The sequence below is a fragment of the Cynocephalus volans genome, chromosome 2 (assembly GCF_027409185.1).
Source record: "Cynocephalus volans isolate mCynVol1 chromosome 2, mCynVol1.pri, whole genome shotgun sequence".
In the NCBI taxonomy this organism is placed as follows: Eukaryota; Metazoa; Chordata; class Mammalia; order Dermoptera; family Cynocephalidae; genus Cynocephalus; species Cynocephalus volans.
The window spans coordinates 156,445,588-156,465,299 of NC_084461.1; the positions used below are offsets into that span (position 1 = coordinate 156,445,588).

Sequence of the window (19,712 nt, forward strand, 5' to 3'; positions counted from 1 at the left end):
CGGTTTGCTCACTGGCTGAGCGTGGTGCTGACAACACCCAGTCAAGGGTTAAGATCCCCTTACCGGTCATCTTAAAAAAAAAAAAAAAAGATTTTTATAAATTTGCTGAATGGTTGAAAGAGGGGAATTGAAGATGGTAAGAATGTTCAGTGTGAAATGGTATGAAGAAGTGTAGAGCTTGGTTTATTTTAAAAATGGAAAGAAATCCAGTATGGCTAGAGGATGAGTGAGAGGAATAAGAGGGCAACTTGTTTAAGCTGAAACTCAGAAACAGGAGAAACAGGAAAAGGCCACATCATTCGAAGCCTTGCTAGATTTATCTCTATGCTTATATATACAGTAATGTGTCACATAACATTTCAGTATATACAACAGTGGTCCCATAATATTATAATACCGTACTTTTACTACAACTTTTCTACATTTAGATACAGAAATACCATTGTGTTGCTATTTCCTACAGAGTTTAGTACAGTAACATGCTGTATAGGTTTGTAGCCTAGGAGCAATAGGCTATACCCTATGGCCTGGCTGTGTAGTAGGCTAAATTATCAAGGTTTATGTAAGTACACTATTATTCACACAATAATGGAATCACCTAAAAACACATTTCTCAGAAAGTATCCTGGTCATTAGGTGATGCATGACTATATATATTTACTATATATAAACATAATATTTATATAATCTAGAAAAATACGTATAAGTTTATATTTGTCTTTATATTTAGAAATTTATAGTGTTCTACAGGACTGAATGTTTGTGTTTCCCCAACCCTCAATGTGATAGTAGTTGAAGATGTGGAGTCTTTGGGAGGTGATTAGGATTATATTACATCATGAGAGTAGATGGGATTAGTAGCCTGATAAGAAGAGGAGGAGGGAGGGATCTTTCTCTCTCCCCCTGTGCACAAGCACTGAGGAAAGGCCACAGAAATAATTTGGCTGTCTGCAACCCAAGAGGACAGCAGGCCTCACCAGGAACCGAATCTGCTGGCACCTTGATCTTGAACTTCCCAGCCTCCAGAACTGTGAGAAAATAAATTTCTCTTATTTAAGACACCCAGTCTATGGTATTTGTCATAGACTGTCATAGGCAACCGAGGTGACTAAGACACAATGTTATTACAGCCACTGTAATAACATTACAATGTTATTAAAGCCACTGAAGGGGACATGATTACATACTTTCTTAAAGATCACTTTGGATGAGTGCAGAAAAAGAAATGAAAGAGGACAAGAATAGATTCAGGAAGACTGGACAAGAAGTTACTACACCAGACTCAGCCAGAGGTGGGATTAGCTTGGCTATAATCATAGCAGAGGCCAAAAGAAGTGAACGGAGGCAAGAGATATTTAGGAGGTAAAACACACAGGTCCTGGTGAGGAAAAGGTAGAAATCAAGCACAGTGCTCAGGTTTCTCATTTGAGCAATTGCCGGCTGGTGGTACCACCAATCACTGAGACAAAGAACACAGAAGGAAAGTGGGCTTTTTTGAGGGTAAGAATATATAGGGGTTGGGGGGAATGGAGGTGAGTTCAGTCTTTGACATATTCAACTTGAGATGTATTTGAGCGTCAATAGGCATTTAGATATATACAACTGGAGCTTTAAGAACAAGGCTGGGATAGAGATAAAATTATGGGGGTCAGTAGCATAAAATGATCATTGAACTCGGGCACCAGAGGAGACAAGCTGCAAGAGGCAAGTGGCCACTGGGACTATTTTGTTTCCATGTCTCTCCTGCTGGGAAATCTCTCCTGGAGTCCCTGGCCTAAATTCTGACAAGACAATGCTTTATTTTCTTTTACTCTCCCTTTTCCGTTCCTTTTCTCCTTTACCTTTCTCTGATTTTCTGAGCCCTCTCCTGCTGTTCTGTATCGGTGCACTCTGGAGGGCTCCTGGCTGTGCTTTGTTTCTCTGATTCAAATCTAGTCAGTACTTTTCTTCTTTGGGCCAACAACAGTGAGGAGAACTGCTTTTACCAATTACTGTATCAATGGGATAGGTTGGCCCCACTGATTGGGACTAGGATAAAGTGGACTACACTGTTCCTCTTTTCTCTTTGTTTGCTTGGTTAGACATTTAGTTGAGAACAGCAGGACAGCCATATATGACAAACCCACTGCCAATATCATCCTGAATGGGGAAAAGCTGAAAGCTTTTCCTTTAAGAACAGGAACTAGACAAGGATGCCCACTCTCACCACTCCTATTCAACATAGTGTTGGAAGTACTAGCCAGAGCAATCAGAGAAGAGAAGGAAATAAAGGGCATCCAGATTGGAAAAGATGAAGTCAAACTGTCCCTGTTTGCAGATGACATGATCCTATTTATCGAACAGCCTAAAGCCTCTACAAAAAAACTCTTGGAAGTGATAAATGATTTCAGCACAGTAGCAGGATACAAAATCAACACACAAAAATCAGTAGCATTTCTATTCTCCAATAGTGAACATGCAGAAAGAGAAATCAAGAAAGCCTGCCCATTTACAATAGCTGTGAAAAAAATAAAATACTTAGGAATTGAGTTAACCAAGGATGTGAAAAATCTCTATAATGAGAACTACAAACCACTGCTGAGAGAAATCAGAGAGGATACAAGGAGATGGAAAGATATCCCATGCTCTTGGATTGGAAGAATCAACATAGTGAAAATGTCCATACTACCCAAAGTGATATACAAATTCAATGCAATCGCCATCAAAATTCCAATGTCATTTTTCTCAGAAATGGAAAGAACTATCCAGACATTTATATGGAATAACAAAAGACCACACATAGCCAAAGCAATGCTGAGCAAAAAATAAATAAATAAATAAATAAAGCTGGAGGCATAACACTACCTGGCTTTAAACTATACTACAAAGCTATAATAACCAAAACAGTTTGGTACTGGCATAAAAACAGACACACAGATCAATGGAATAGAATAGAAAATCCAGAAATCAACCCACACACCTACAGCCATCTGATCTTTGACAAAGGCACCAAGCCTATACACTGGGGAAGAGACTGCCTCTTTAGCAAATGGTGCTGGGAGAACTGGATATCAATATGCAGGAGAATGAAACTAGACCCATACCTTTCACCATACACTAAAGTCAACTCAAAATGGATTAAAGAATTAAATATACACCCTGAAACAATAAAACTTCTTAAAGAAAACATAGGAGAGACACTTCAGGAAATAGGACTGGACACAGACTTCATGAATACGACCCCCAAAGCACAGGCAACCAAAGGAAAAATAAGCCAATGGGATTATATCAAACTAAAGACCTTCTGCACAGCAAAAGAAACAATTAACAGAGTTAAAAGACAACCAACAGAGTGGGAGAAAATATTTGCAAAATATACATCTGACAAAGGATTAATATCCAGAATATACAAGGAATACAAACAACTTTACAAGAAAAAAACAAGCAACCCAATTAAAAAATGGGCAAAAGAGCTAAGTAGGCATTTCTCTAAGGAAGATATACAAATGGCCAACAGACATATGAAAAGATGCTCAACATCACTCAGCATCCGGGAAATGCAAATCAAAACTACACTGAGATACCATCTCACCCCAGTTAGGATGGCTAAAATCCAAAAGACTCTGAACGATAAATGCTGGCGAGGTTGCAGAGAAAAAGGAACTCTCATACATTGTTGGTGGGACTGCAAAATGGTTCAGCTTCTGTGGAAAATGGTATGGAGGTTCCTCAAACAATTGCAGATAGATCTACCATATGACCCAGCTATCCCACTGCTGGGAATATACCCAGAGGAATGTAAATCATCAAGTCGAAGGTATACCTGTTCCCCAATGTTCATCGCAGCACTCTTTACAATAGCCAAGAGTTGGAACCAGCCCGAATGTCCATCACTGGATGAATGGATACGGAAAATGTGGTACATCTACACAATGGAATACTACTCAGCTATAAAAACGAATGAAATATTGCCATTTGCAACAACATGGATGGACCTTGAGAGAATTATATTAAGTGAAACAAGTCAGGCACAGAAAGAGAAATACCACATGTTCTCACTTATTGGTGGGAGCTAAAAATAAATAAATAAATTCACACACACACACAAAAAAAAAAAAAAAAAAAAACGGCGGGGGGGAAGAAGACATAACAACTACAATTCCTTGAAGTTGATACGACAAGCAAACAGAAAGGACATTGTCGGGAGGGAGGGGGGAGAGGGAGGAGGGAGGGAGGTATCAGTAATGGGCCACCATAATCAACCACATTGTATATCGAGAAAATAAAATTAAGAAAAAATAAATAAATAAAAAGTAAACTCAAAAAAAGAAAGAAAGAAAGAAAGAAATGTAAATTTTTTCGCCTGACTCCAAAAATTCATTTCCTCAATTAGAAATTCTGATGCTCGGCCCAGCAGTCTGTGTTTTAACAACCCCCTGGGTGATTCTGATACTCACCAAAGTTCGAGAACTACTGTATGAGACAGTGCTTAGATAGCACCTGATAACCATTACTTTAGGAACAAATTCCCTTTCTGCTAAACATTTTTCTTTGAATATGTTCGTATATTTTGCAAAGTTGTTGGAGCCTGAGAGGCAGGATTTTGTCAATATCCCACATTTATTTTAACAACAGGTACTACCTTGATTTTAATGTTCCTGCCTTACAACCAGGCACGTACCTACCACTTCCTCTATTGGGGTTATCTTTTTTCATCTTCACAACTTCAGCTTATTCATAACATCTAATTATTCATGGCTTCTGCTACCTCATGGCTTCCCTTCATGCACTTTTTCATCTTCTGATCCTGCTACCAGTTGAACAACTCTCAAAATCTCACAGTTTAAATTCCTAAAAGACATATTGTTGGTAAAACGGCAAATGGGTACAATTTAGGAGGGTAATTTGGCATCATTTATCAAAATGACAACAAAAACAGCCTTTGACCCAATAATTCCACTTCTAGGAATTCATGCTACAGATATATTTGCATATGTGCACAAAGAAGTGGGGTCTCTCCCCTGCTTTGGCCAGAAGCCAGGGCACCTACCCTCTGTCAGTCGAGGGCCCCCCTAACCCTTCAATAAGAGTCTGGGACACCCACCGCCTACCAGCTGGGGTCCTCCTACGCTGTCAGTCGGAGGCCGGGTCACTCAACCTCAAGGGACCCCTCTCCCTGTCAGTAGAGGCCCTCTCCGTCAGAGAGGCCGGTTCACACCTGGGCCAGGCAGGGGCTAGTCACAACTCGGTTCACACTTTCCTCAGTCGGAATTAGCTGGGGAAACCCCCGCAGCCTCAGCGTCTGCTGCAACTCGTTCTCTTTTTTTTTTTTTTTTAGCTCCTTGGGAAGGAAGGACGGGTATCGCAGCCAAGTGCAGCTACCACAGCCCTGACCCGGCCTCTCACAGGCTGCCGCCAGAGGGCGGGGTTCAGGGAGGCGGGCAGAGTGGGGGCGGGGGCGCGGCCTGGGCCGGGAGGGGCGGGGCCTGGCCCCGAAGGGGGCGGGGCTGGAGGGGCTATGGCCGGGCTTGTAGCCGCCACAGCCGCCGTCGCCGCCGCCGCCGCTGCCGCCTCAGAAGCGAGAACCGAAGTAGTCGCCGCTGCCACCTGGGTCGCCGGCCGCCCGCCCGCTGGCTCGACCGGGGCCCGCAGCCATGGAAGATTTCATCGTGATCTCGGACGACAGCGGCTCCGAGAGCTCCGGGGGGGCCCGCTCGGGCCGGGCGCGGAGGCTCCGCCGGGCCCTGTCCCGGACCCCCGGCGCGCTGCCCCGCCGGACCGTGGTGAGTGACCTAGTCGCCGCCCGCCGAGCCCCACTGCGACCGGAATGTCGCCCCGGCTCGGGCCGCGCATCTTTGCGACCCTCGGACCCTCAGCTGGGCCCGCGGGCCCGCCGCCCGCCCCTTGGCGCCTCACAGCTGCAGCCGCTTCCCGCCTAGCCGCCTTCCGGGCCTCTCCGGCCCGGAGGAGCGTGGCCGGCCTCCCGGGCTCGGCGCTCAAGCACATGGACGACATCCTGGCGCGCCTAATGTGGGATTGCCAGAGCCTGCAACAGGCGGCGGTCTTAGGCCGGAGCGGGGAGTCCCCAGAGCCTTGGCGGGGGCTGGGGGGAGGGGCTGGGGGGCTCCTTGCTGGGCCGCAGCAGCGACCCGGACCTCGAGGCAGGATCTCGGGAGCGCGTAATTGTTTGGCTTGTAGTGGGCACAGATGTATGCAGGGAGGTAACAGGAGCCCAGGCTGGGAGGGAGGGAAGCGCGGGCCTGGGCCAAATGGTGGCCGCGCTCCAGGGCCTGGCTGCCGAGCCAGGGGCCCGATTTTGGAGTTGTGCAGGAAGGTGATTTATTTCGCTTAACAAGCATTTAGCATGTACCAAGACCTGAGGGAATAGGGGGTCAAACATCTTGCACTATTTCCTTTTCCCTCAGGCCCCTTCACCTTTGTCCTTCTTCCTGAGGTGGTGAATAAAATGTGCATGGTCTCTGCCTTTCGAGAATCCTCCACAGATATTTATTGAATCTCTGCAATGGGCCGGATGTTCTAGGATCTGGGAATACAGTGGAGAATAGGCATCCAAGGTCCCTGTCATAGAAGGTGATATATTCAACAAGTGGTTATTGAGTACCTACTCAAGGGGTAGGTGGTGGACAGCTTTCTATCGGATCTTCAACAATCTCCCCAGCCTCTCAAAACCACACCCCAGAAATGAAAGAATGAACAAGCTGATGTTATGTGTATTGATAATACAGTTGAAGGAAAACATCAGGCTTCATATGTAGTCTCCTGGTTTCTGCTCCCCCAATTCCCTTTCCAGCCAGTTTGCAGTCCCTAAGCCTACACTGTGAACCCCTTCTGTGTTCCAGGTACAGTGATAAGCGGTAGGTGATCGCTATAGAATAAATGGCATGCAAAACTAGTTAACATATAGTGTTACATTGCCATAGTTCAAGCAAGAGGAACTCTCAGTACATCTTAGTGAAGAATTTAGTTGAGTTGGGCAGCTGATGAGGTGGACAGACAAGAGATTTTCAAGGTAGAAATGACCCGACTTCATGAGCAAATGAATGTACCTCTACTGCTGTGGCAGAGTATGTGGGACATAATAGAACCACAATAAATATTTGTTGTATGAAAGAATGATTTGGAGGAATGGGGGAGAGAGAGCACAGTTCAGGGGGATGTTTAATAAGTAAAAGCAACTATAAGAGTAGGAGCACACTCAGAGTGGAGGAGATGCTGAATTCGATTTGAACTTACTGGATTTAGAGTGCTATGGGAAAAGTAGATGGATGTGGCCAGTTCAGAGGAGTTGGACTCTGGAGAAAAGTCAGGACTGGAGAGATTTGGCAATCATCCAAATTGAAAGGAGTATTGAATTCCAAACAGTGAATGAGATTGTCAAGGAAAAGAGTATAGAGAGAAAAAAGAGTGGAGGAAGAATTACTGTGGAATAACTCAAAACTGCCTTTCCTCCTAGTTTCTCCACATTCCTATTGCCCCTTATCTCAGTCCCCATTTAACTTTGTCTTTCGTATCTGCTTTATTTCCTCCCAGGTATTGTCCGTTTTCCTTCATCCTGGTCCATCTTCCTTCTTCAGTGCATAGATGTCATCCTTATCCCAGCCTGTTTTGTGTGTTGTAGCCCCTCACACATACATGGCTTGTGTTCCCTCCCATATGACCACACAAGCAAGCATTTTGATCTTGAGCCTTTTCAGTTGAATAGAAATGAAGGGCAGGTTCCAGAGAGCAATACCCGGTTTAAATCTTGCTTCTCTGGATATTTACTCCGACTCTCTAAAAGCTCCAAACTTCTTTTATCTTTCCTGCAAATTAGATAAGGATAGTACGATAACGTAAAAATCAGAGGCATTGAGAGACTTGGAAGGTTATAAAGCCTAAAGTGCCTTTCTCTAGCTTTTCCTGAGGCTCTGAGGTCAGAGAGACTTCTGCTCAAATCAGGATCCCCTACATAGCATCTATGTGAGCTTTGGCAAGTTCTATCACATCTTTCAGCTTTTGAGCCTGAGAACATTAATGCCTACCTAGCAGGAGTTATCATGAGGCAATACAAGGAAAGTATCCAGCATAAATGATAGCTTTTGCTACTCTTTATGTTTCTAAACAAGGCCTGACCTTCTCAAGCTTGGCGGGCAATGACAGAAAAGAAAGAAGTGTTATGTGTTTTTTTCTTTTTTGTAAATATTAAACAAGGGGAAATAATTCACTTGAATTCAGGAAATCAGAAAGTCATCTCTCATATTGTAGTTGACACTTCTGAACTCCCAGTTCTTAACCTTGGCTTTAGTCTTCACTGAGTTAATGAGGTGTGTCTGTGTTTTCAGTAGTGTTTTTTTCAATAAAACATTTTTATTTTTATAAAAGTACAACATTTTCAGATAGTCAATTGATTTTGGTTGATCTAATTGTAAAAAATTTACAAATGTATAAAGAAAGTTAAAACTGCCCTTAATCTCACCATCCAAAGATAACCAAAGTTAACATTTTGATGAATGTCTGTCTAAACTTTTACCTGTAAATGCACGTGTACTCATACATACCAATGTGTCCCCCCCATACATGTTTTTACAAAAATGAAGTCTTGCTACCTGTGGGGGTTTTATTTTGCCTTTTTCTCCTAATATATTTTTGATCTCTTTCCATACCAATAAGTACGTATCTTCAATTTTTTTTTTTTTTTTTTTAAAGATGACCATTAAGGGGATCTTAACCCTTGACTTGGTGTTGTCAGCACCACGCTCTCCCAAGAGTTAACTGGCCATCCCTATATAGGGATCCAAACCCATGGCCTTGGTGTTATCAGCACCACACTCTCCCAAGTGAGCCACCAGCCGGCCCAATATCATCAATATTTTTAATGTATTCCCTTGTGCAGATTAATAGTTATATTTATGATCTCCTATTTATGGATACGATGTCTTTGTTTCTAAATTTTCTCCATCATAAATGACTCAGTGACAAATTCCCTCATAAATAATCTTTGTACCCTTGTTAGATAGGCTCCTCTTAGAAGTGAGATTGCTGAGTCAAATGGTATGCCCCTGCTTTCAAGGCTTTTGATATATATTGCCAAATCTCCTACAGAAATTGTGCCTTAATCCTATTCTCATCATATATCACTAATTATATATCTCATCAGTATATGATCAATCATACCCCTTTCTCAACTACTCAGTCACCCCTAGGTATTGTCAGTTTATTCAGTAAATATTTAATGAACATTTACTATATTCCAGGTATGCTTATACATCCTGGGAATACGTCTGTGAGCAAAACCAAGTCCCTGCCCTCGTGGAGATTTCATTTCAGTTGGGGAGACAAACAGTTCAAAACCATGTTAATGTACTATCAGGTGATAATTCAGAGTGTTAAGAAGAAAAATAAGATATTTGTGTCCTTCTAATCTTTGCTGATTTGGGAGCCTGTGATGTCATTGTGATTCTGTGAGCTGTGGTCATGGTTTTAATTTTTTTCTTTGACTGTGTCACCTTTCTCATTCATTCAATAAATACTTATTGAGCACATGCCCTGACCCTGGGGGCCAGAGGTGAACAATATGACAATGGAACTACATTCTATTGAGGAAAGATAAACAGTAAACAAATAAGTGAACAATATAGTAAAGAGTAACTTGGGTCAAGTTGGGAACATTAGATTGTGTTTTCAGAGAAGGCCTCTTTGAAGAGTTAATATTTAATCTGAGACCAAAATGACAGAATAAATTTGTTACGACAGTATCTAGGAGATTAAGCTAGCAGCAAGGAGAATAGCAAAAGCAAAGGTTCAAAGGTGGAAATGAGCATGACTTATTGGAGGAATGGAGAGGCTGGTGGGGCTGGTACATAATGAGTGAAGGACAGAGTCAGAAGATATGAGAAGTAGGTGGGTTAGGTTATAAGCCTTCTAGATCACAATAAGGAATTTGGATTTTATTCTAATGCAATAAGAAATCTTTGAAGGGTTTTAAGCAGAGCAATGACGTAACTTGATTTACATTTTTTAAAGGAGACTACTTATTTATTTATTTATTTATTTTGGTGGCTGGCCAGTAAGGGGATCTGAACCCTTGACCTTCAAAGGTGACTTTAGCCACTGTGGAAAGAAAAGATCATAAGGTAGGAAGACCATATAATCTATCCCGACGGGGTCCTTTTGAAAATGAAAGGGAGTGCTAACTGGACAGGGTGTCAAGCGACAGGTGAAAACTGGAACTGTCCTAAACAAACCAGAAATGTAGTCACCCTACTAAAAGGGGGCAAGAGTGGAATCAGAGAGATAAGTTAGAAGGTTTATCTGTTAGTTCAGGCCACAGATAATTGTGGCTTGGACTAGGGTGGAGGTATAGATGGGGAGAGTGGAGGAATGTGCTAGATATTTAGTAAGTAAAATCAACAGGTCCTGATAACTTGGATGTGGATAACAGGAGAAAGGAAAGAATCAAAAAGGATGCCATGATTTTTGACCCAAGCAACTGAATGCATGTTGGTGTCATTCAGTGAAATGAAGACTTGGAAGAGGGCTGGAGAAAAGTTTCAAGAGTTCTGTTTTTTTTTTTTTTTTAAGGATGACTGGTAAGGGGATCTTAACCCTTGACTTGGTGTTTTTTTTTTTTTTTTTTTTTTTTTTAGAAAAACTTAAGACAAGATATTTATAAGCAAAGAATAATTTATAAGATATTATTATCAGGATGATTAAATTGGCCACTTTTCAAGCTTTCCCATCTGCTAAATGGCATTTTTTTTTTTTAAGGTTCTCTCTTTTTTTTTTTTAATTTTATTTTGTCGATATACATTGTAGCTGATTATTGCTCCCCATCACCAAAACCTCCCTCCCTTCTCCCTCCTCCCCTCCCCCCCAACAATGTCCTTTCTGTTTGCTTGTCGTATCAACTTCAAATAATTGTGGTTGTTATATCTTCTTCCCCCCCCCAGTTTGTGTGTGTGTGTGTGTGTGTGTGTGTGTGTGTGAATTTATATATTAATTTTTAGCTCCCTCCAATAAGTGAGAACATGTGGTATTTCTCTTTCTGTGCCTGACTTGTTTCACTTAATATAATTCTCTCAAGGTCCATCCATGTTGTTGCAAATGGCAGTATTTCATTCGTTTTTATAGCTGAGTAGTATTCCATTGTGTAGATGTACCACATTTTCCGTATCCATTCATCCAGTGATGGACATTCGGGCTGGTTCCAACTCTTGGCTGTTGTAAAGAGTGCTGCGATGAACATTGGGGAACAGGTATACCTTCGACTTGATGATTTACATTCCTCTGGGTATATTCCCAGCAGTGGGATAGCTGGGTCATATGGTAGATCTATCTGCAATTGTTTGAGAAACCTCCATACCATTTTCCGTAGAAGCTGAACCATTTTGCAGTCCCACCAACAATGTATGAGAGTTCCTTTTTCTCTGCAACCTCGCCAGCATTTATCGTTCAGAGTCTTTTGGATTTTAGCCATCCTAACTGGGGTGAGATGGTATCTCAGTGTAGTTTTGATTTGCATTTCCCGGATGCTGAATGATGTTGAGCATTTTTTCATATGTCTGTTGGCCATTTGTATATCTTCCTTAGAGAAATGCCTACTTAGCTCTTTTGCCCATTTTTTAATTGGGTTGCTTGTTTTTTTTCTTGTGAAGTTGTTTGTATTCCTTGTATATTCTGGATATTAATCCTTTGTCAGATGTATATTTTGCAAATATTTTCTCCCACTCTGTTGGTTGTCTTTTAACTCTGTTAATTGTTTCTTTTGCTGTGCAGAAGGTCTTTAGTTTGATATAATCCCATTGGTTTATTTTTCCTTTGGTTGCCCATGCTTTTGGGGTCGTATTCATGAAGTTTGTGTCCAGTCCTATTTCCTGAAGTGTCTCTCCTATGTTTTCTTTAAGAAGTTTTATTGTTTCAGGGTGTATATTTAATTCTTTAATCCATTTTGAGTTGACTTTAGTGTATGGTGAAAGGTATGGGTCTAGTTTCATTCTCCTGCATATTGATATCCAGTTCTCCCAGCACCATTTGCTAAAGAGGCAGTCTCTTCCCCAGTGTATAGGCTTGGTGCCTTTGTCAAAGATCAGATGGCTGTAGGTGTGTGGGTTGATTTCTGGATTTTCTATTCTATTCCATTGATCAGTGTGTCTGTTTTTATGCCAGTACCATACTGTTTTGGTTATTATAGCTTTGTAGTATAGTTTAAAGCCAGGTAGTGTTATGCCTCCAGCTTTATTTATTTATTTATTTATTTATTTTTTGCTCAGCATTGCTTTGGCTATGTGTGGTCTTTTGTTATTCCATATAAATGTCTGGATAGTTCTTTCCATTTCTGAGAAAAGTGACATTGGAATTTTGATGGCGATTGCATTGAATTTGCATATCACTTTGGGTAGTATGGACATTTTCACTATGTTGATTCTTCCAATCCAAGAGCATGGGATATCTTTCAATCTTCTTGTATCCTCTCTAATTTCTCTCAGCAGTGGTTTGTAGTTCTCATTATAGAGATTTTTCACCTCCTTGGTTAACTCAATTCCTAAATATTTTATTTTTTTGTGGCTATTGTAAATGGGCAGGCTTTCTTGATTTCTCTTTCTGCATGTCCACTATTAGAGAATAGAAATGCTACTGATTTTTTGTGTGTTGATTTTGTATCCTGCTACTGTACTGAAATCATTTATTGCCTCCAAGAGTTTTTTTTGTAGAGGCTTTAGGCTGTTCGATATATAGGATCATGTCATCTGCAAACAGGGACAGTTTGACTTCATCTTTTCCAATCTGGATGCCCTTTATTTTCTTCTCTTCTCTGATTGCTCTGGCTAGTACTTCCAACACTGTGTTGAATAGGAGTGGTGAGAGTGGGCATCCTTGTCTAGTTCCTGTTCTTAAAGGAAAAGCTTTCAGCTTTCCCCATTCAGGATGATATTCACAGTGGGTTTATCATATATGGCTTTAATTATGTTGAGACACTTTCCATCTATACCTAACTTACAGAGGGTCTTTGTCATCAATGAATGTTGAATTTTATCAAATGCCTTTTCAGCATCTATAGAGATGATCATATGGTCCTTGTGTTTGATTTTATTAATATGGTGTATCACATTTATTGATTTGCATATGTTGAACCAACCTTGCATCCTTGGGATGAATCCCACTTGATCGTGGTGAATAATTTTACGTATGTGTTGCTGTATTCTGTTTGCTAGTATTTTAGTGAGGATTTTTGCATCTATATTTATCAAGGATATCGGCCTATAGGTTTCTTTTTTGGTTATATCTTTACCTGGTTTTGGTATCAGGATGATGTTTGCTTCATAGATTGAGTTTGGGAGATTTGCATCTGTTTCAATCTTTTGGAATAGTTTGTAAAGAATCAGTGTCAGTTCCTCTTTGAATGTTTGGTAAAATTCTGCTGTGAATCCATCTGGTCCTGGGCTTTTCTTTGTTGGGAGCCTTCTGATAACAGCTTCAAGCTCCTTTATTGTTATTGGTCTGTTCAGATTTTCTACATCTTCATGGCTCAGTTTTGGGAGCTTGTGTGTGTCCAGAAATTTATCCATTTCCTCCAGATTTTCAAATTTGTTGGTGTATAGTTGTTTATGGTACTCTTGAATGATTCCTTGTATTTCAGATGAATCAGTTGTAATATCACCTTTTTCATTTCTAATTTTTGTTATTTGAATCTTCTCTCTTCTTTTTTTTTTTTGTTAGCCATGCTAATGGTTTGTCAATTTTATTTATCTTTTCAAAAAACCAACTTTTTGATTCATTGATCTTTTGTATTGTTTTTTGGGTTACAATTTCATTAAGTTCTCCTCTGATCTTAATGATTTCTTTCCATCTGCTAACTTTAGGTTTGGATTGTTCTTGTTTTTCTAGTTCTTTAAGGTGAAGTGTTAGGTTGTTCACTTGCCATCTTTCCATTCTTCTGAGGTGAGTGTTTAATGTAATAAATTTCCCCCTTAATACTTCTTTTGCAGTATCCCACAGGTTTTGGTATGATGTATCATTATTTTCATTAGTTTCAGTAAATTTTATGATTTCCTGCTTGATTTCTTCTTGGACCCATATGTCATTAAGTAGAATGCTGTTTAATTTCCATGTGTTTGTATAGTTTCCAGAATTTCGTTTGTCATTGATATCTAATTTTAATCCATTGTGGTCTGAAAAAATACATGGGATAATTCCAATTTTTTTGAATTTGTTGAGACTTGATTTGTGACCTAATATGTGATCTATCCTAGAGAATGATCCATGTGCTGATGAGAAGAATGAATATTCTGAGGTTGTTGGATGGAATGTTCTGTAGATATCTGCCAATTCCAATTGGTCTAGAGTATTGTTTAGATCTTGTGTTTCTCTACTGATTCTTTGCCTAGATGATCTGTCCAATATTGACAGTGGGGTGTTCAGGTATCGGGCTTTAAAAACTAACGCCACCTTAAGTGACATCACAAGCAGCGCCATTATGGGCCCACAAGGGCATATTAATGTGGCAGCCTAAGACGGCGCCGGGAGGAAGTAGTGTGGAGGTATCTGCGGGAACCTTGCCTTAGCCCTTATTGGCCAAATACATACTTCTGCACTCATGAACACTGCGTGGTTGCAATAGCTAGGCATTGAGACAGGATGCATGCCCTTGACCTTTAAGCTGATTGGATTATGTTAAAACCTCCCCTCCCTATCTGCCTATAAAAGCAAGTGCTTGTGTGATAATAAATGGAACTGCTCGACAACCCCCCGCTGCGTCTAAATATCCTTTAACTGGGCTGTTTTGGGGGGGCCAGCGGGTGTGCTCACCTCTCTTCACGGCTCTCTTCCCCGGTCTCCTTCCAAAGGGGACAGGAGGGAAAGAGGAATCCCAGGCCGTTTGCTCGCCCACCGAAAGCAACGAGGCTAGGGCTGTATGGGTCGGCCGGCGGCGGACCCGACATTCAGGTCCCCTGCTATTATGGTATTAGTGTCTATACCCTTCTTTAGGTCTAATAGAGTTTGTTTTATAAATCTGGCTGCTCCAACATTGGGTGCGTATATATTTATGATTGTTATGTCTTCTTGATGGATCAGTCCTTTTATCCTTACACAGTGTCCCTCATTGTCTCTTTTTATGGTTTTTAGTTTAACGTCTACTTTGTCAGATATAAGAATAGCTACTGCAGCTCGGTTTTCATTTCTGTTTGCATGGTAAATCTTTTTCCATTCTTTCACTCTTTGTCTATGTGAGTCTTTATGGGTGAGGTGGGTCTCTTGAAGGCAGCATATATTGGGTCCTCCTTTTTAATCCAGTCAGCCAGTCTGTGTCTTTTGATTGGGGAACTTAATTAAGCCTTTTATATTAAGAGTTGTTATTAAAAAGTGTTGATTTATTCCTAGCATTTTATTGATTATTGTTTGGTTGTCTTAGGTGTCTTTTGTTCCTTGCTTTCTGATTTACTGTTTGTTTTCTGTGTTTGTTGGTTCCTTAGGTTGTAGATAGCCTTTTTGTTTGTTTGTTTTCTCCTCATGAATGCCATTTTTATTATACTAGTGGGTTTTGATTTTTCTTGGGTTTTTATGGCAGTGGTAGTTGTTTTTCAGGAACCAAACCCAGTACTCCCTTGAGAATTTCTTGTAAGGGTGGTCGTGTGGTGGTGAACTCCCGCAGTTTTTGTTTGTCTGAGAAATATACTATTTGCCCTTCATTTCGGAAGGATAGCCTTGCAGGGTAGAGTATTCTTGGCTGGCAATCTCTGTCTTTTAGTATTTTGGATATATCATCCCATTCCTTTCTGGCTTTTAGGGTTTTTAATGAAAAGTCTGATGTTAGCCTGATTGGGGCTCCCTTATAAGTGATTTGATGCTTCTCTCTTGCAGCTTTTAAGATTCTCTCTTTGTCTTTGAATTTTGCCAACTTGACTATAACATGTCTTGGAGAAGACCTTTTTGGGTTGAATACGTTTGGAGATCGTTGAGCTTCCTGGATCTGAAGATCTGTGATTTTTCCTATACTTGGTAAGTTTTCTGCCACTATTTTGTTGAGTATGCTTTCAATACAATCTCCTTTTTCTCCCCTTCTGGAATACCCGTGACTCAGATATTTGAGCGCTGAAGGTTGTCTGATATCTCTCTCAGATTTTCTTCAATGCCTTTTATTCTTTTTCCTTTTTTTTTTTTTTTTTTGGTCTGCTTGTGTTATTTCAAACAGCCCATCTTCAAGTTCAGAGGTTCTCTCTTCATCTTCCGCAGACTCCTGGTTAAACTCTCCATTGTGTTTTTTATTTCGCTGAATAAATTCTTCAGTTCGGCAAGTTCTGCTACATTTTTTTTCAGGACATTGATTTCCTTGTACATTTCCTCTTTCAGGTCCTGTATACTTTTCTTCGTCTCATCATGATGTCTAGCTGAGTTTTCTTGTATCTCATTCAGTTTACTTAGAATTATCACCCGAAATTCCTTGTCAGTTATTTCAAGGGCTTCTTGTTCTATAGAATCTAGAGCTTGAGAGTTATTATCCTTTGGTGGTGTACTTTCTTGATTTTTCGTATTTCTGGTATCCTTTCTTTGATGTTTATTCATTGTGGCAGGGGGTTTCACAGTCCACAGGTTTGACACTATTGACTGACTAAGATGTTGCTGTGGTTGCCAATTTGGTATGGCTACCTCAGTGACTACTCAGCTGGCCACTGGTGCCTTGCGTGTGTGGTTGCCTCGGGTCTTGGGCCTCTCCGGGGAGCCACCTTTCTGGTCAGCTTGGACTCTGCTGGGCTGCTGGATCACAGGGCAATACCGCAGGGTGTGTGGTGTCTGCTGAGCTTCCACCTCCCGTGCTGGACTTCTCCCTGTTCCGTGTGCTCTGGCCCGGGCTGCTTGGATGCGCAGAGGCACCGCAGAGTGTGTGGTCACTGCGGAGCTTCCCCTTCCCCTGCAGGGTGTCTCCCTGCTCTGTGCACGCTAGGCCAGGCTTGGGATGGAGCCGGGTGGTGGCGGTGAACCCTACCTGCTGCTGGATCATGCGGCGGTGGCCCCCCCACAGGGTGTGTGGACTCTACGGAGCTTCTATCTCCCTTGCCAGAACTGTGCTCCGTACGCATTGGGCCGGGCTGCTGGATCGCACGGCAGCAGTGTGGTCCCCATGGAGTTCCCGCCTCCCCTGCGGGATGTCTCCCCACTCCGAGCACACTAGGCCAGGCTGGGAATGGAGCCAGGTGCTTGCGGTGAAGCCTACCTCCTGGATCACGCAATGGCGGCGCCACAGGGTGTGTGGTTTCTGCAGAGCCTCTGCCTCCCCTGCCAGACGTCTCCCCACTCTGTGCGCACTGGGCTGGGCTAGGAATCGAGCCAGGTGGCAGTGGTGAAGCCTATCTGCCAGATTGTGTGACGGTGGCCCCGCAGGGCATGTGGTCTCCGCGGAGCTTCTGCCTCCCCTGCTGGACATCTCCCTATTCCATATGCACTTGATGTTATGTTTTTATAGTTTAAATCGGTTGATTTGTGGGAGAGAGTGACGCTAGGGACCGTCTGTTCCGCCAACTTCACCGGAAGTCTCTAGAGTTCTGTTTTGAAGGTGTGAAATTTACAATGCCTGTGGGATAGCCAACTATAGATGCTAGGTATGACATTTGTAGTGAGTTTAGAGGCTGAGGGAGAAGTCTTGACTAGAGACACAAATTTGGTGTCATTAGCACATAGATTATAGTAAAGTCATTGACCTGGATAAGATCATCTAGGTTGACTCTACAGAGGAAGAACATCCAGGACATAGCCCAATGGCTCACCACAGCGCCTAGCCCTGGTGCAGGCAAGGGAGGAAGAGCAGCTGGTGAGGTCGGTGGTCCAGGAGTGTCCTCGCATCTAGTAGAGGTGGACATATTGCATATATTTATTGGAGGTAAATATATAGTGTGTGAATTGCCTATTCTTGTCCTTGACCCATTTTTCTATTGGAGTGTTATAATATTTCTTACTGGTTCATAAATTTCTCTTATGTATTAAAGACCCTTTTATGGGTAGATTGTGTCCCCCAAAAAGATGTGCTGAAGTCCTAACCCCCATTACCTCAGAATGTGACCTTATTTGGAAATAGGGTCATCGCAGATATAATCAGTGAAAACAAGGTCATAATGAGTGGGGTGGACACTTAATCCAATATGACTGCTGTCTTTATAAGAAGACATGTGAAGACACGGGAAGAACCCCGTGTGACAGTGGGGGCAGAGACTGGAGTTATGTAGCAGCAAGCCAACGAACACCCAGGATTGCTGGTAACACCAAAAGCTAAGAAAAAGGCATGGAACAGATTCTCCCCTAAAGCCTGCAAGAAAACATGGCCCTGCAGAAAGGGATATATTTCTGTAAGGGGACACAGAACTGTAAGGGATATATTTCTGTTGTTTAACGCTACCCAGTTTGTGGTAATTTGTACTAGGGAACTAATGTAGCTCTCTGTGTCATATATGTTACTGTTTTATTTTATTTTTTTCCAGCTTTTGGTTTTCTTTACAGAAATTTTAAAATTTTATACTCAATTTTATCACTCTTTTACTTTATGATTTCTTTGTTCTTATGCTTATAAAGGCTTTCCTCACTCCTAAGATTATAAAAATATTTTTTTACATTTAATTCATTAATCTACCTGGAATTAGTTTCAAAAAAGGGATAAAATGGTAATCAAAGTTTTTTCCTCTCCAAGTGACTAGCTAGTTGTCCCAACATCATTTACTGAATAATTCATCCTTTTTGCCCATTGGTTTGAAATAGTACCTTTATAAATGGTAAACTTTTATATATTTTTACATGTATTTGTGAATTTTCTATTCTGGCCTGAATACATGCTGTTCTAATTACCACTGGAGGAAACTCTTCATTGCTCTTCCTTTATAGAATTTTTTGGACTACTTTTCCATGTTTATTCTGTAGTGGTCAGAAAGAGGTAATCCCTTTCCTCCCTATCATAAAGGGTCATGGTCAAAACTCCTAAACAAAAGACAGGTTAACAAAAGGAAAGCATTTCAAATATATTAACATGCGTAAGCACAGGATCCATACCAAAAAATATGAAAACTCACAGAAGGGTTAGATGGTTGACACTTTTTCATTGGGAAGAGAGATGGAGGGGGTCTGTAAATGAATGGGCCCAAAGACCAGACAGTGGTTTGTGAATGATTATCTTTGGAGGCTGAGTGGAACCAAAGGACAAAATAGCTTGTGGACAAGTTACAGGAAGGTGAGGGGTGGAACTGCACTGGGAACAAAGGTTGTATTATTATGCATATGTAGTCTCCCAGGTAATCTCTTGGAGCTTCCCACAGAAGAATAGGTGAAAAGTCTGTCTGGCCTGGTGCTGTGGGTATAGAGACTTTTAGTCTTTTCTCAGGTGGTTAATCTTTCCTGGTTATTTATTTATTTGTTTATTTTTTGGCAGCTGGCCAGTACAGGGATCAAACTCTGGACGTTGGTGTTATCAGCACTGTGCTCTAACCAGCTGAGCTAACTGGCCAGCCCCCTTTCCTGGTTATTTAAATTAGATTCCTAGGGAGGGGATTTTTTTTTTTTTTTTAAAGATGACCAGTAAGGGGATCTTAAACCTTGACTTGGTGTTGTCAGCACCACTCTCTCCCAAGTGAGTCACTGGCCAGCCCTGTAGGGAGGGGATTTTAAGACAATTGCATTTTTTCTAGTTTTCTCAGTCAGAAAAGAGAACTTGCAGAGAGAACCCCTCCTGGTACTTTGGAAAAGAAAGAGGATCAGAG

The 19,712-nt window shown here is 41.5% G+C and overlaps 1 protein-coding gene across 1 annotated transcript in view; it reads left to right on the forward strand.

The window, feature by feature from the left end:
- The first annotated feature begins 5,494 nt into the window (after window positions 1-5,494).
- Window positions 5,495-19,712, forward strand: part of SIMC1 (SUMO interacting motifs containing 1) — a 103,970-nt gene continuing 89,752 nt past the window's right edge. Inside the window, exon 1 of the mRNA XM_063085285.1 lies at window positions 5,495-5,762. Within this exon, the coding sequence (XP_062941355.1) occupies window positions 5,634-5,762 (129 nt within the window). The 5' untranslated portion in view covers window positions 5,495-5,633. The remainder of the gene's footprint in view (window positions 5,763-19,712) is intronic.